The sequence below is a fragment of the Scyliorhinus canicula genome, chromosome 13, assembly GCF_902713615.1.
Source record: "Scyliorhinus canicula chromosome 13, sScyCan1.1, whole genome shotgun sequence".
Taxonomy (NCBI): Eukaryota; Metazoa; Chordata; class Chondrichthyes; order Carcharhiniformes; family Scyliorhinidae; genus Scyliorhinus; species Scyliorhinus canicula.
In genome coordinates this window covers 82,637,657-82,651,047 of record NC_052158.1, presented here as the reverse complement: position 1 = coordinate 82,651,047, position 13,391 = coordinate 82,637,657, and the positions used below count along the sequence as shown (strand labels likewise).

General features: G+C 44.9%; 1 protein-coding gene across 2 annotated transcripts; it reads right to left on the bottom strand.

Annotated features, from left to right (window-relative positions):
• Nucleotides 1-1,405: 1,405 nt before the first annotated feature.
• On the bottom strand, nucleotides 1,406-13,005 carry LOC119976093 (alpha-1,4-N-acetylglucosaminyltransferase-like). 2 transcript variants are annotated; one of them, XM_038816248.1, is made up of 4 exons: nucleotides 12,960-13,005; nucleotides 11,688-11,790; nucleotides 9,083-9,543; nucleotides 1,406-2,299 (listed from the first exon to the last, which is right to left on the bottom strand). In XM_038816248.1, exons 2-4 carry the CDS (start codon nucleotides 11,695-11,697, stop codon nucleotides 1,685-1,687), a joined length of 1,086 nt encoding a protein of 361 aa, XP_038672176.1. In that variant the 5' UTR covers nucleotides 11,698-11,790; nucleotides 12,960-13,005; the 3' UTR covers nucleotides 1,406-1,684. The 2 variants fall into 2 exon arrangements, with proteins under 2 accessions (XP_038672176.1, XP_038672177.1); XM_038816249.1 differs by lacking the exon at nucleotides 11,688-11,790.
• Nucleotides 13,006-13,391: the final 386 nt, after the last annotated feature.

Sequence of the window (13,391 nt, the reverse complement as noted above, 5' to 3'; positions counted from 1 at the left end):
AGAATTGTTTTTAGCCAAATGGGAAGAACGTACATATTTCATCTTATGTATGTTCCCAAGGTTTGTTTAAAATAAACATAGTCAGTCAGGTGCTGTTTTCTTTAGAGCTGTTTATTTCACACTATGAAGATAATGGTTTTCTTCTGTATAATTCAGAGTACTGTGGAATGGCTATTTAGCCTTCTCCAGCCCTCTCCACAATATCGTGTCAAATAAAAATTCCTGAAACGAAGCTCAAACCCTCAGTCTATTATTCCCACAACACTTCAAATGTCATTATTAATTAATAACTAAGCTCATTATAAATTTTCTTCACAGTTATAAAGTAACACCCATTTCACAGTATGCGATACCGTCATTGACTTTATTCACTATCAGATTTGCATACATCCTGACTATTTCCCTGTGCTGCTGAAATCTTGGTCATTTCTTCTTTCAACACCTCCTTCCTTAGGGTTTCTAATACCCCCAGAATAAACAAAAATAATATTAATCACATTATTTAAAGAGTGCATTAATGATTTTTACTGGTTTTAAAACTATACCAGGAGCTTTTAAAAAGCAGATGCTAAAATTATCAAGCCCGAAATAATATGCCAACAAGTGAGATGGAGTTTGTCCAGCTTATAAAAGTAGAGAAAGAGTTATTATTCTCAATGGCTTATCGATTGATATTGTTCTCATTGGGAATATACATGAATGACCATGACTTTATTTTTCATTTTATATTTTTAGCAATTTCATTTCATTGTTCCGCACTTTTTTCACGAGCTTTGCTCTCAAAGAATTGAAGGGGTACGTGCTTAAAATATTAAATATTTTCACTTTTCAATCTCTGTATTAGATTACCGTCCAAAGTTCCCAGGTGAGATTGCTGACGTTCAAAATAACGTTGATGCAATAGGAACCCCAATATAATGCCTTAAAATCCAACAGCAGAAAATATAGTTCAGGCTAACATTATCACAGTGGAACTCCAGCATCATGTTATAGAGCAGGGGTGGGCAAACTATGGCCCACGGGTCGCATGCGGCCTGCCAAAGGTCTTTATGCGGCCCACCAAGATCAAGTCATAAAAAAAATATTAAATTTTTTTTTTTTTATTATTTTTTTTTAAATTAAGGTTAATGGGGGTGGGGGCTGTTGGGTTACTGGTATAGGGTGGATACGTTGACTTGAGTAGGGTGATCATTGCTCGGCACAACATGTGTTTCATGTGAAGTTTCTACTTTAAAATATTAATTAATAAAAATTAATTGCTTTTTTTTCTTTAAACTGAGTTACTTTGTTTTTCAAATAAATGTGTTTCATGTAAAGTTTCTACTTTAAAATATTAATTAATAAAAATTAATTGCTTTTTTTTTCTTTAAAAGCCTTTTATTTTGGCTATTTTAAATATTAATTATTTTACTTAATATACTATGCAGCCCTTTAAAATTGTGAATTTCTGAATGTGGACCTTGCACAGAAAAGTTAGCCCACCCCTGTTATAGAGCTTTTGAAATGCTCCTAATGGGGCAACATGCAATTTCAGCATGGTTTTGGAACATTTACAACCAAACTCAGTTGTGCTGTCAGGTCGTGAGATTTCTGTTGTGCCAAATCAAGTTATAATGGTGGAATTTTCAGATTCTGTCCCAAATTGTACCGCATCTTGTGGATGTCCTCCATTGTCCCCAAAATCTCAGGTCCTAATTGACTCTGGATTCTTTGGAAATTGAATAAAACTTCTGTATGTGGTTGGACAGTACATTTGAAAGAAATGTTCAATTAATGATCCACTTCCGGCAATTACTTTTCTCGTCATGCCAGAATTCATAAAGTTCCAGACATGCGCTCCATATGTACCTGAGAAGAAGCTCTCTATATCCTCCTTTTTCCAGGAATCAAAATAACGTGTCCAGTTTCGATAGGGGATTGGACAGAACCGTCTTTGATTACGCACGGTGATTCCATTGCATTCCTCTACAGCAAGTTTCTCTGTGTCATTAAACTTGCACCATCGCCTCAGAATACGGGTTATCAGTTTAGGACCTTGATGACCCCAAATGTGCCCAATATAATTGGCGACAAAATCTTTCATGCACTCCAACACAAACTGATGATGTTTGATATGAAATCCAAATGCTGCATTACTTAAAACTGTGTCATGTTCCAAACTGGTAAAATTCGCAATTGGCAAAGGCTTTATTGATATAATGTCAGTATCCAGGTATATGCCACCGTATTTCCATACCAGAGCGATCCTGCAGCCATCAGCAAGGACATGGATCCAATATTTTTCCAATTCTGGATTCACCTATGATACAATAGACAAAGCCAAATTCAATCCATGATGCTCCCTTTCAGCATATTCACACTGTCCATGTGCCTTCTCATTTTTTTCCCCATTCGTTCATGTGGGTGTCGCTGGCCAGCATTTATTGCCCATCCCTGAGGGCATTTAAGAGTCAACCACATTTCTCTCGATCTGGAGTCATATGGAGGCCAGACCAGGTAAGGATGATTGATTTCCTTCCCAAAAGAGCATTAGTGAACCATATGAGTTTTTACGACAATCGTGGTTTTGTGGTCATCGTTAGTCCAAAGATGTGCAGGTTAGATGTTGTTTGGGCCGTGCTAAATTGCCCAAAGGTTAGGTGGAGTCACAGGGATAGGGTGGGGTAGTGAGTCTAGGTAGGGTGCTCTTTCAGAGGGTCAGTGCAGGTTCGATGGGCCGCACAGCCATCTTCTGCACTGTAGAGTTTCTATGATTAGACTTTGAAGAATAGTTTTTACAATTAAGGGGCAATTTAGCATGGCCAATCCACCTGCCCTGCAGGTGTTGTGGGGGTGAGACCCACACAAACATGGGGAGAATGTGCAAACTCTACTCGGACGGTGACCCGGGGCTGGGATCGAACCTGGGCGTTTGGTACCGTGAGGCAGCAGTGCTAACCACTGCACCACCGTGCTGCCCTATGATTAGACGTTTAATTCCAGATTTTTATTGACTTCAAATTTCAAATCTGCCATGGTGTGATTCAAAGCCGTGACCCCAGAGTATAACCCTGGGTCTCTTGGATTACCAGTACCAGGTACAATACCACTATGCCACAGGTCTTGCAGTTAAGGTACTTCTCAGTCAGTTTGCAGAAGCTCCACATATTTCCCTAAGGTCATCTTTAATAAAAAGTGGGAGAGTTTTTATATTGGTTTGTTCCACAATGGCTTTTCCCAGAAGTACTCTGGGTATGAATGGTTTCCCAGCCACGACATGGCACAATGTACGGCATAGAAAGTGTTTGTGAGGAAAGCGAGAAAGAAATTGTCCTCTGAGACCATGCTAGAAATGGGGAAATAGATGGAGATGTACCACATTTGGAAGGATGAGATCATAGCTATCACTGAAACATGGCTGAAAGGGCAGGAATCAAAACTCAATGTTCCTGGTTCTAGGATTTCCGATGACTGAGGGATATAGAAATGCAGGGAGGGACCATGGGTGCTGAACAGAGCAACAAGAAAGGGATAGTTACACAACTGGCAATATACTTTGGAGCTTCAAATACTTGGAAAGAGATTGAAGAGCAGAAATATTGAGACTAGCTGCTGCAACAATGAATCTGGAAGATCTCAATGACCCGTTATTAACACAAATTAATTCAGACTAAAGGTAATCAAAAGTGCAGTATCCTGAAAATGTATTCAGAATATTTTTAGTCTGTACCTAATAGGCCCATCCAGAAAATCTTCTGTATTTGTTTTAAGAAATGCAGTTGGGTAGTTGGAAGTTTTATCAGTGAGAGAATATTTGGTGGCAGTGGTCAGTTTAATTTTTTAAAAATAAATTTGGATGTACCCAATTCATTTTTTTCCAAATAAGGGACAATTTAGCATGTTCAGTTTACCTACCTTGCACATCTTTGGATTGTGGGGGCGAAACCCACGCAAACACGGGGAGAATGTGCAAAATCCACACAGACAGTGACCCAGAGCCGGGATTGAACCTGGGTCCTCGGCGCCGTGAGACTGCAGTGCTAACCCACTGTGCCACCGTGCTGCCATATGATCAGTTTAATTTAACCTAGTATGGAAAAGGGATAATAACAGTCCAAGAGAACAATATTAAATTATCAAAGGACCTAATTTACAAAGCTGAGAATTGAGCTGGCAACAGTAATGTGGAATCAGTAGAGCTGCGGCACAATAGCAGAGTGATTAGCACTGTTGCTTCACAGCACTAGGGTCACAGGTTCAATTCCCGGCTGGGTCACTGTCTGTGCGGAGTCTCCACATTAACCCTGTGTCTGCGTGGGTTTGCTCCGGGTGCTCCGGTTTCCTCCCACAGTCCAAAGGTGTGCAGATTAGGTGGATTGACCATGATAGATTTCCCTTAGTGTCCCAAAAAGGTTAGGTAGGGTTACTGGGTTATGGGGACAGGGTGGAGGCTTAGGTAGGGTGCCTTTTCCAAGGGCTGGTGCAGACTCGATGGGCCGAATGGTCTCCTTATGCACTGTAAATTCAATGAAATCTATGAAGTAGCAATTTGATGGTACATAAGTGTCAATGGAGTAGCAGATACTGAGTGAGAAGTTAGAAAGGGTTCAGAACAAATATCTTCCCAGAGAGAGAATGGTTGAGGCTCCCAGATCTAAATTCCCCATGGTATCACAGAATGGACAGAGCAGGAGAAGGCAAAACCAACAGCTTATGTCAGCGCACAGCAACACAAAGCCTTCGGCAATATAAAAATGCAGCAGTGAAAGCTCAACAGGGAAAGCAACAAGAGGGCAAGAAAAAAAATGGCAAAGTAAAATCATTGTAGTTAAGGAGGAGGAATGTATGTTATTGGATAGAATAAATACTGAGAAAGGAAACATTAGGGGATTTATCATCTTTGAAAGTGAATAAATGACAAGACCTGGACAAAATCAATCCCAACCTTTGAAGAAACCAAACTCTGAAGAAGAGTCATACGGACTTGAAATATTAACTATGGGCACGATTTGAATCCCGCGTCAAGTGCATTTAGCAGGGTATTTCCAGGCACTCGCAGCACCGAGAAAGACCACAGTATTGAATGGGACATTGTTGCAATCCGGGGCCTCAGCTCGGAACACCCCCCCTAGGCCACACTTAGCCCGGTTTCCTGCATTGAGGAGCTTCACTCGCCAGAACTCTTCAGTGCAGGACGAGATAAATAGTGTCCCGATCTCTCAACCACTCCTGACGCGACCTCCAGAACCCCCAAAGCCCCGACTCACCTATATGGGCGTCCCCAGGGCCCCTCCCCCGCACTCCATCTCACAAGGGCAGGGCACCCCCGGCACGGTAAAAATGCCAGCCTGGCCGTTTTTGGGGGCGTGGGAGAATCGCGTGCGGGTGCCAGGGCTGCGTGGCGTGATTCGCCCAGCACTCCCGCGATTCTCCCACCCGGTGGGGTAGGAGAATCGCGCCCAAGGGCTTTTACAACAGCTCTTTATTTTAAAATGATGGTCAAAGCAATTCAGAGAAGGTTCGCATGACTTATTCCTGACATGAAGAATCAAACTGATTGGACACACACCCAGTGAATTTTTGTAGAAGGAGAGGTGATCTTAGAACATAGAACAGTACAGCACAGAACAGACCCTTCGGCCCTGGATGTTGTGCTGAGCCTTGTTCGAAACCAAGATCAAGCTATCACACTCCCTCTCATTGTGGTGTGCTCCATGTGCCTATCCAATAACCTCTTGAAAGTTCCTAAAGTTTCCGACTCTACGACCACAGTAGGCAGTCCATTCCACACCCTAACCACTCTCTGAGTAAAGAACCTACCTCGGACATCCCTCCTATCTCCCATCCTGACCCTAATAGTTATGCCCCCTTGCAACAGCTACATCCACCCGAAGAAATAGTCTCTGAACGTCCACTCTTATCTATCCCCCTCATCATCTTATGAACCTCTATTAAGTCGCCTCTCATCCTCCTCCGCTCCAAGAGAAAAGCCCTAGCTCCCTTAACCTTTCTTCATAAGACCCATCCTCCAAACCAGTCAGCATCCTGGTAAATCCCCTTTCCATTGCTTCCACATCCTTCCTATAGTGAGGTGACCAGAACTGCACTCGATACTCCAAATGTGGTCTCACCAGGGTCATGTACAGTTGCAGCATAACCCCACGACTCTTAAACACAAGCCCCCTGTTAATAAACGCTAACACACTATAGGTCTTCTTCATGGCTCTATCCACTGGGTGGCAACCTTCAGAGATCTGTGGACATGAACCCCAAGTCTCTCTGTTCCTCCACATTCCTCAGAAAACTGTCGTTGACCCTGTAATCCGTATTCAAATTTTTCCTACCAAAATGAATCACCTCGCACTTATCAGAGTTGAACTCTATCTGCCATTTTTTGGCCCAGCTCTGCATCCTATCAATGTCTATTTGCAACCTACAACAACCCTCCACCGTATCCACTACTCCACCAATCTTGGTGTCATCAGCAAATTTACTCACCCACCCTTCTTGTTGAAACATATATGATCCTGAGGGAACTTGATAGGTTGAATACTGAGAAGCTGTTCCTCTGGGCAGGTGTGACAACCCCACTTCCACTGGAAGTAAGTTCCAGGTGTGAAGGCTAATTATCCATCTTCCCACCTGGCCTCCACTTAAGTCCCCTAGGTGACCAATTAATCATCACAAGGACCTCACACGACCTTTCCTGCAATTTTCCCAGCTCCAGGCAGGCCTGAATCATGCAGCCTGAAAAGAACCATAGAATTCCTACAGCGTTGAAGGAGGCCATTCAGACCATTGCATCGGCACCGACCCTCTGAAAGAGCACTCAACCCAAGCCCACTCCCCTGTCTATCCCCATAACCCCACCCATCCTGCACATCTTTGGAAACTAAGGGGCAATTTAGCACGGGCCATCCACCTAACCTGCACATTTTTGGACTGTGGGAGGAAACCATGGCACCCGGAGGAAACTCTCACAGACATGGGGAGGAAGTGCCAATTCTACACAGACAGTCACCCAAGGCCGGAATTGAAGCGAGTCTAGCTATCTCACTTTAATATGAATGCTGAAAAATAAAATCCCACAATGGGCGGGATTGAGATCACAACGTGAGAGCCGGGTCAACCCTGGGAGCAGGGTCTCCCGGTTTCTATCGTCCACTCAGCGCCACGGCTAGTTACTTTTCGGGTACATGCCCCAAGAACCTAAAATGAGTAAAGGAAGGATATAAGGAGAGCCTTTGGCCCACATGGGCTGCTCGCCAATGGCGGAGACGAAAACACCGTCTATACGGAAATAAAGTAGGGAACAGATAATGTGCAGAGAATCCTCCACAGACTAAGAAACTAATCATATCGTGGTTCTGTGAGCAGTACCATATAGTTGTGTCTGTCTGGATGCTGAATTTTCTATCAAATGTAGTTACCAAATGCTTTTAAACATAGATTAGACTTAATAAACTGAACAAAAAATAGCACTGTCCTTTATGTCAGTGGCTGGGTTTATTACTCCACTCAGTGCCTTGTTTAATCTGAGTCTCGCGGGATTAATGACAAAACCCTACAATTCACAACATTTCCACATTTGTATTGCGTCATAAATGTTCAGCTGGATTCCCCGTTTCTGAGACTAGTGACTGGATTCTCCGATTCTGCGGCTATGTCGGATCCTCAGCCCGGTGGGGGTACAGCAGCCGCACCGCGTAAAGCCCCAGGCTTTACCTGTGGATGTGGCCACAGAATGGCCGGGTCCGTGCCGGGCATGCACAAGGTGGTGGCCTGAGGTGTCTGCGGCGTACAGCATAGCGCCGGCTGCACAAGGACCCGGCCTGCCAAACACCGCCTCCCTGTAACCCCCCCCTTGCCACCCCCACCAGACCCTGCCAAAGCCCCCACTGCCAGCGGAACGGTTCCCCCCCCCCAACTGTGGCGGCGCTGGACAGAGTCCGCAGTTGCCACGCGAGGTCCACAAAAGTTGTGAGACACGTGTCCCACGTCTTCAAGCACTTGGCCCATTGAGGTCGGAGCATCGGGGGAGGGCCTCAGGTGACGTCATGAGGCCATCGGCATGCGGCATATTCCTTGAGCATGCCGTTTTTGAGGGGGCAGAGCATTGGACATACGGCGCCATCCCCGATTCCAGCATAAAAGTGAATTCTCCGACTGATCACCAAACGCGATTTCGGTGTCGGCGATCAGATTATCCAGCCCAAAGTGTTGACACCGACGCAGAATTCTTGGACTTTAACGACTGCAAAACTGGCGCCGAACCTGGATCGATTTGTGGAACACAATCGATTCCAGTGAAAAACGGTACGGGATTCGCCAGGTCCGTGACTGACACTCAGCAAGTTGACAAACTGCAGCTGCATATACACATTACAAGCCCACACACTCATATCAGCCGACAAGATGGCACTGGCTGTGCTGGAGCACGCCCATAGAGATGTTGGGTTGACCTGGGCCAGATGGCACCTGGGGGTGCCCTTATACAATCCGTCGCCCTTAGTTCACAGTGGGCTGTTAGCGGCATGTGCAGCTGCCTTGCCGGTTGCGGCAATGGTGCTACGTGCCCGTCCATCTCGACCACATAGCCCACCTCCTGGCCACTCCCCCGCTACTTCCCCTGGCCCTAACAGAAGCCCCCCCCCCCCCCCCCCCCCCCCCCAGCCAGCGTGACAACCGTCCGCAAACTATGGTGATGCTGGACACTTTCGGTACCCACTCTCTGTCCCTCAGCAGCCATGACGCCGATTTCCTGATTTTAAAGCACAAGTGAACCGTGCCGTCTGGAACTCGGCCCATTGGAGGCGGAGCATCGCAGAGGCTCCGGAAAATACCAGGCTGGCCCGCTAATGTCATGTAAACGGTGTTTACTGTCTGTGCGTTCCAGATTGCATTTACGCTGCTGTCGAGGTGACAGAGAATTACGATTTAGCGTCAATTTGGCGTCCACCGTGATTTTAGCTTTGGATTCTATTCTCCACCCAATCGTGTTTCGTGATTTCGGCATCAGTCAATGGAGAATCCCGCCCGTTATTTTTCAAATAACCAGGAACAACAACTGTAGAAATTGGAAATGTTTTTCATAGTTGGTTACCTTTTGATACCACTTGTCCAAAGGAGTGTTTTCAAACAGTTCAGTGACATTCAAGGGTACAAGGACAACATTACTTATTGCAGACAGCAATGGAATGCCAGTATAATTAGGATGTGGATATTGTGATAACTTGCCACTGAATCCCTTCATGCAATAATAGACCTTTTTTCCTGGGTTTAAACGAGCCGCAGATTCCACTGAACACACCGCCAATTGTGATGGCTCAACTTTATCAGTTGTCTCCACAAATATTATGCCAGGCTCCATGATTCGTTCTGAAAAATTTGAGGCAGCTTTTGTTTTCACTTGAGCTATTTCCAAGGTGCCGCTTTTAATGAACTGATAGGTGTCCATCTTGTACAATCTGAAAAGAATACTACAAACTACAAGGGTGAGAATGAGCAGGAACCACTTGAAACGGGATCCCATGGTGTGGATCTGAGCTGTTTCTTCAAAGGCTCCTGTGAAACATAAAGATAGAGAATCTTTATTCAGTAACGAAGCGCCGTATTATTGATGCTTATACTGAAATCAACCAGGGTTTCATAAAATATATTTAACTATCACCTCATTAACGCCAGAACAAATGCAGTCAAAAGATATTCCTCTCATGGGGGAGTGAGGCAGAGAGACCAGGAACTATTGGAGCTGTTCACCTAAAATCCCGATTATAAATCCTTGAGAGGTGACCACATGCATCACTTCCTTCCACTTTGAGCACGGATCATTTTACAGATTAGATTAAGGCAAATAAAGTTAAGAGAGAGGTCAATAGTGATAGTGACAAACATTGAAGGTGACCTTTCAGAAGAAGCAGAATAGATGCATTCCAACAAGTAAGAAAAATCCACTGGATGGACGCACCACCCATGGTTAACTCGAAAGGTTCTGATGTGGCTTGTTTCCCCTCGTGAGATAATCGAGATCTAGGGGACACAGTTTAAGGGTAAAAGGTCTCGCATCCATGACAGAGACGAGGAGGATTTGCTTCTCTCAAAAGCCCATGGGCTGGACTCTCCATAGGCGGAATCCTCCATTTTGCTGGCAGTGTACTCACGCCCATGGATTTCCTGAGGCCGTGGGGGTGCCCACAATGGGAAACCCCATTGGCCGCCTGGTGGGAAGGAGAATCCTGCTGCTGGCGGGGATGCACCGCACCACAAAACGGGTACAGCGGGATGGAAAATCCCGTCCCATGAGTCTTTGGAATTCGCTTCCATGGAGAGCAGTGGAGATTGGAATATGGAATATATTCAAAAGAGCAACAGATTTTGAATCAAAGAAAATATTACAGGGGAACAGGCAGAAATGTAATGTGGCGTTCAATAGCACAGGGCTAAATCGCTGGCTTTGAAAGCAGATCAAGCAGGCCAGCAGCAAGGTTCGATTCCCGTAACAGCCTCCCCGAACAGGCGCCGGACTGTGGCGACTAGGGGCTTTTCACAGTAACTTCATTTGAAGTCTACTCGTGACAATAAGCGATTTTCATTTAATTTTTTCAATCCACAATAAGCCATGATCTCATTGAATGGGGAACAGGCTTGATGGGTCGAATGGCCTAACCCTGTCCTACTTCTTATCTTCATTTCATCTTATGATTTTTGGCATGACTGACCACATCATTCTCTTCCAACTCTTATCCAATGTGTGGGAATGTTCTCAGCAGATTCCATTATTATCTATCTAATCTAACCCGGAAAATTAGTTGTTATTGCTCTCCTGCTCCTGCATTATTAACCTTAGTATCCGCCACAGATCAACCCTTAGCCCAACTCTGTTCTTGTCTACATGCTGTCTGTGGGCATAGTGTTAATGTGTACATGCGCTGCTCTATCTCAACACTATTAACTCCTCCATTTTGCTACATTATCAGATTCTTATCTAACATCCTGTTGTAAATGAGTAGACATTTTCTACAATTAAATATGGGAAACCTGTAGCCATTTTTTACAGCTCGAAACTCCATCCATAGCTATAGACTTTAACCTTCACTCTGGCAACAGTGTGAGATTAGCTAGATTCCGTTGAGAACCTCAATGTCACAGTTGATCCGAAGAGAGCTCCGAGCCTGATATTCAGGCCATCACTAAGACTACCTATGTCCACCCTGTAATTATCATTCTGCATCTCCACTGTCTCAGCACATCTGCTGCTGAAAATTTTATTCACCCCTTCATCACCTCTGGAATCAACAACTCCAACACACACCTGGCTGATCTCCAATATTCCACTCTGTAAACCTGAGGTCATGCAAATATCTGGGGTGGAATTCAAACAATACATTTCTCAGTTTCATTCTGGACTGGCTTAGCAGGTGATTCCAGCTGGCTTTTTGGGTGAGATCCAGACCAGCATTCACACACACTTAGAAACGTTTTCAGTCATGGGGAGCTGAACTCACCGGTAATACTATGCAGCAGGGAAAATGCTGAATCTGAGGTTCACATGGGACAGCAGGGAAGAAAATCTCTCAAACCGAAAATGTGAACAAACACAAATCAGCACACTAAACACACGCATATCTCAGGTAACACATTTAATCGCCGACAAATCAGAAATGCTCAGCCTGGCTCCTGAGTGTCTGGAAGAGGCATCGTGGACCTACCCGTATACATGCATCAGGGAAACAGCTCTCACCACCTCATTACAGGCTGATTGTCTAAAGGACATTCGTTCGTATTGCAAAGCTGATAGACAAGATGTGTTCACTGAATAATTAAAAGTAGAGTATGTTAGACAATGTATCCACGCCATCTAATCAGGGTAGTGACTGCAACCTAATAAAACTGCCAGTATCGATAATCAATTATTTTATAATACTTTGAATCAACTTGCCTTCTTTTGAATTGCCCCAGACTATCCAAAACTGTATAAGATGTGGAAGAGAGCTTTATGGGCCAGAGCAACTTGGACCGAGCTGCAGCTAAGATAGCTGACTTTTAATTCCGCCGCATGCATGTGGCAAGTAAAGCTACTTTGTTCAAGTTTCATACAGTCTGAAGAACTCGACTCATTTAATTCTGCTAACACCATCTCCTCAGAGATCGGGCCGCCATTTTGAAAGGGTGCCCTGATCACTAAATTAGCTTGGGGATCCCCCTAAACCCCCACTAATGGACCCTCTGCATACATAGGCATCCCCTCCCCCCAGCCAAGTGAGGACACCCCGCTATGGGGCTGGTGAGGGCCCCACCTTTTCAGCACTGCCAATCCCTCCTGTCAATTGCCTCGTTGCAACACCATATCGGGCGTGACAAGACCAGTAAATCGCACCCCTGCTGTCCATGTCTTAACTCACAACAAATTCAGTTCTGTGTTCGCTGATCCACATTGTCTCTAAGCTGCCACTTTTTTTCCAATTAAAGGGGAATTTAATGTGGCAAATCCCCCAACCTGCACATATTTGGGCGAAACCGATCCAAACACGGGGAGAATGTACAAACTCCACACGGACAATGACCCAGAGCTGGGATCGATCCTGGGATCTCGGCGTCATGAGGCAGCGGTGAGGCACTGCGGCACCGGGCTGCCCCGATTATTATTTTCTGACTCACCCAATAGCTTCACAATGTGCGTAGAACATAGAACAGTACAGCACAGAACAGGTTCGTTGGCCCTCATCGTGAGAAACACTGAAAGACAGGATTGAACCCACAGATCTCTTTTTATCTGTACACCTGAGAAACACTGAAAGACAGGATTGAACACGCAGATCTCTTTTCATCTGTCCTATTTTATATTATTCCACATTCTGCTCTTGGTGTGAAAGTGTGAAAGGAAACAATACGATGTGACACAGTAAAGATCAGTTCCCAATCTGACAAGAATACCCTGAAAATATAGCAAAGGTACGATTTTAAAAGGTATCATCACCTACCTGTTGAAATACATCAGTGTTCCAGAGAGTCAGTGTTGTGTGTAAGAATGACTGATCAGGAACTATTTTATAATGAGGTGCGATTGCATCATTTTGCCACAAGCCAGGTGGCTCACGCCCTAAAAACAATGCGACAGCCAAAGATTTTGCTATTTTAATCGAAATATTACTGGACCATTAACAATGGGATGGGTAGTTTGCAGACCTGGATTTAAATCTCACCACAACAGTTAATGGAATTTAAAATCAATCAATTAATAAATCTCAAGAAGGAGACTTCCGGTGGTGGCGATGTCCGAGTGAGCCGCACATTCGGTGGGCTCTCACTCCGGCCGGGCTGAACAGCTGATTCCCCGCGATAGCGGGACCACGGGGGCGGCAGAAAGGCTGCTGTGAAAGAAGAGGAGTGCGGGCTGCAGCAGATGGAAGTGT

What these genes read in the sequence shown, in the direction of transcription:
- LOC119976093 (XM_038816248.1), bottom strand. An exon ending in TGGACAAGTGGTATCAAAAG is followed by an intron (nt 2,300 to 9,082) that starts GTAACCAACTAT and finishes ATTGTATCATAG; the next exon opens with GTGAATCCAGAATTGGAAAA.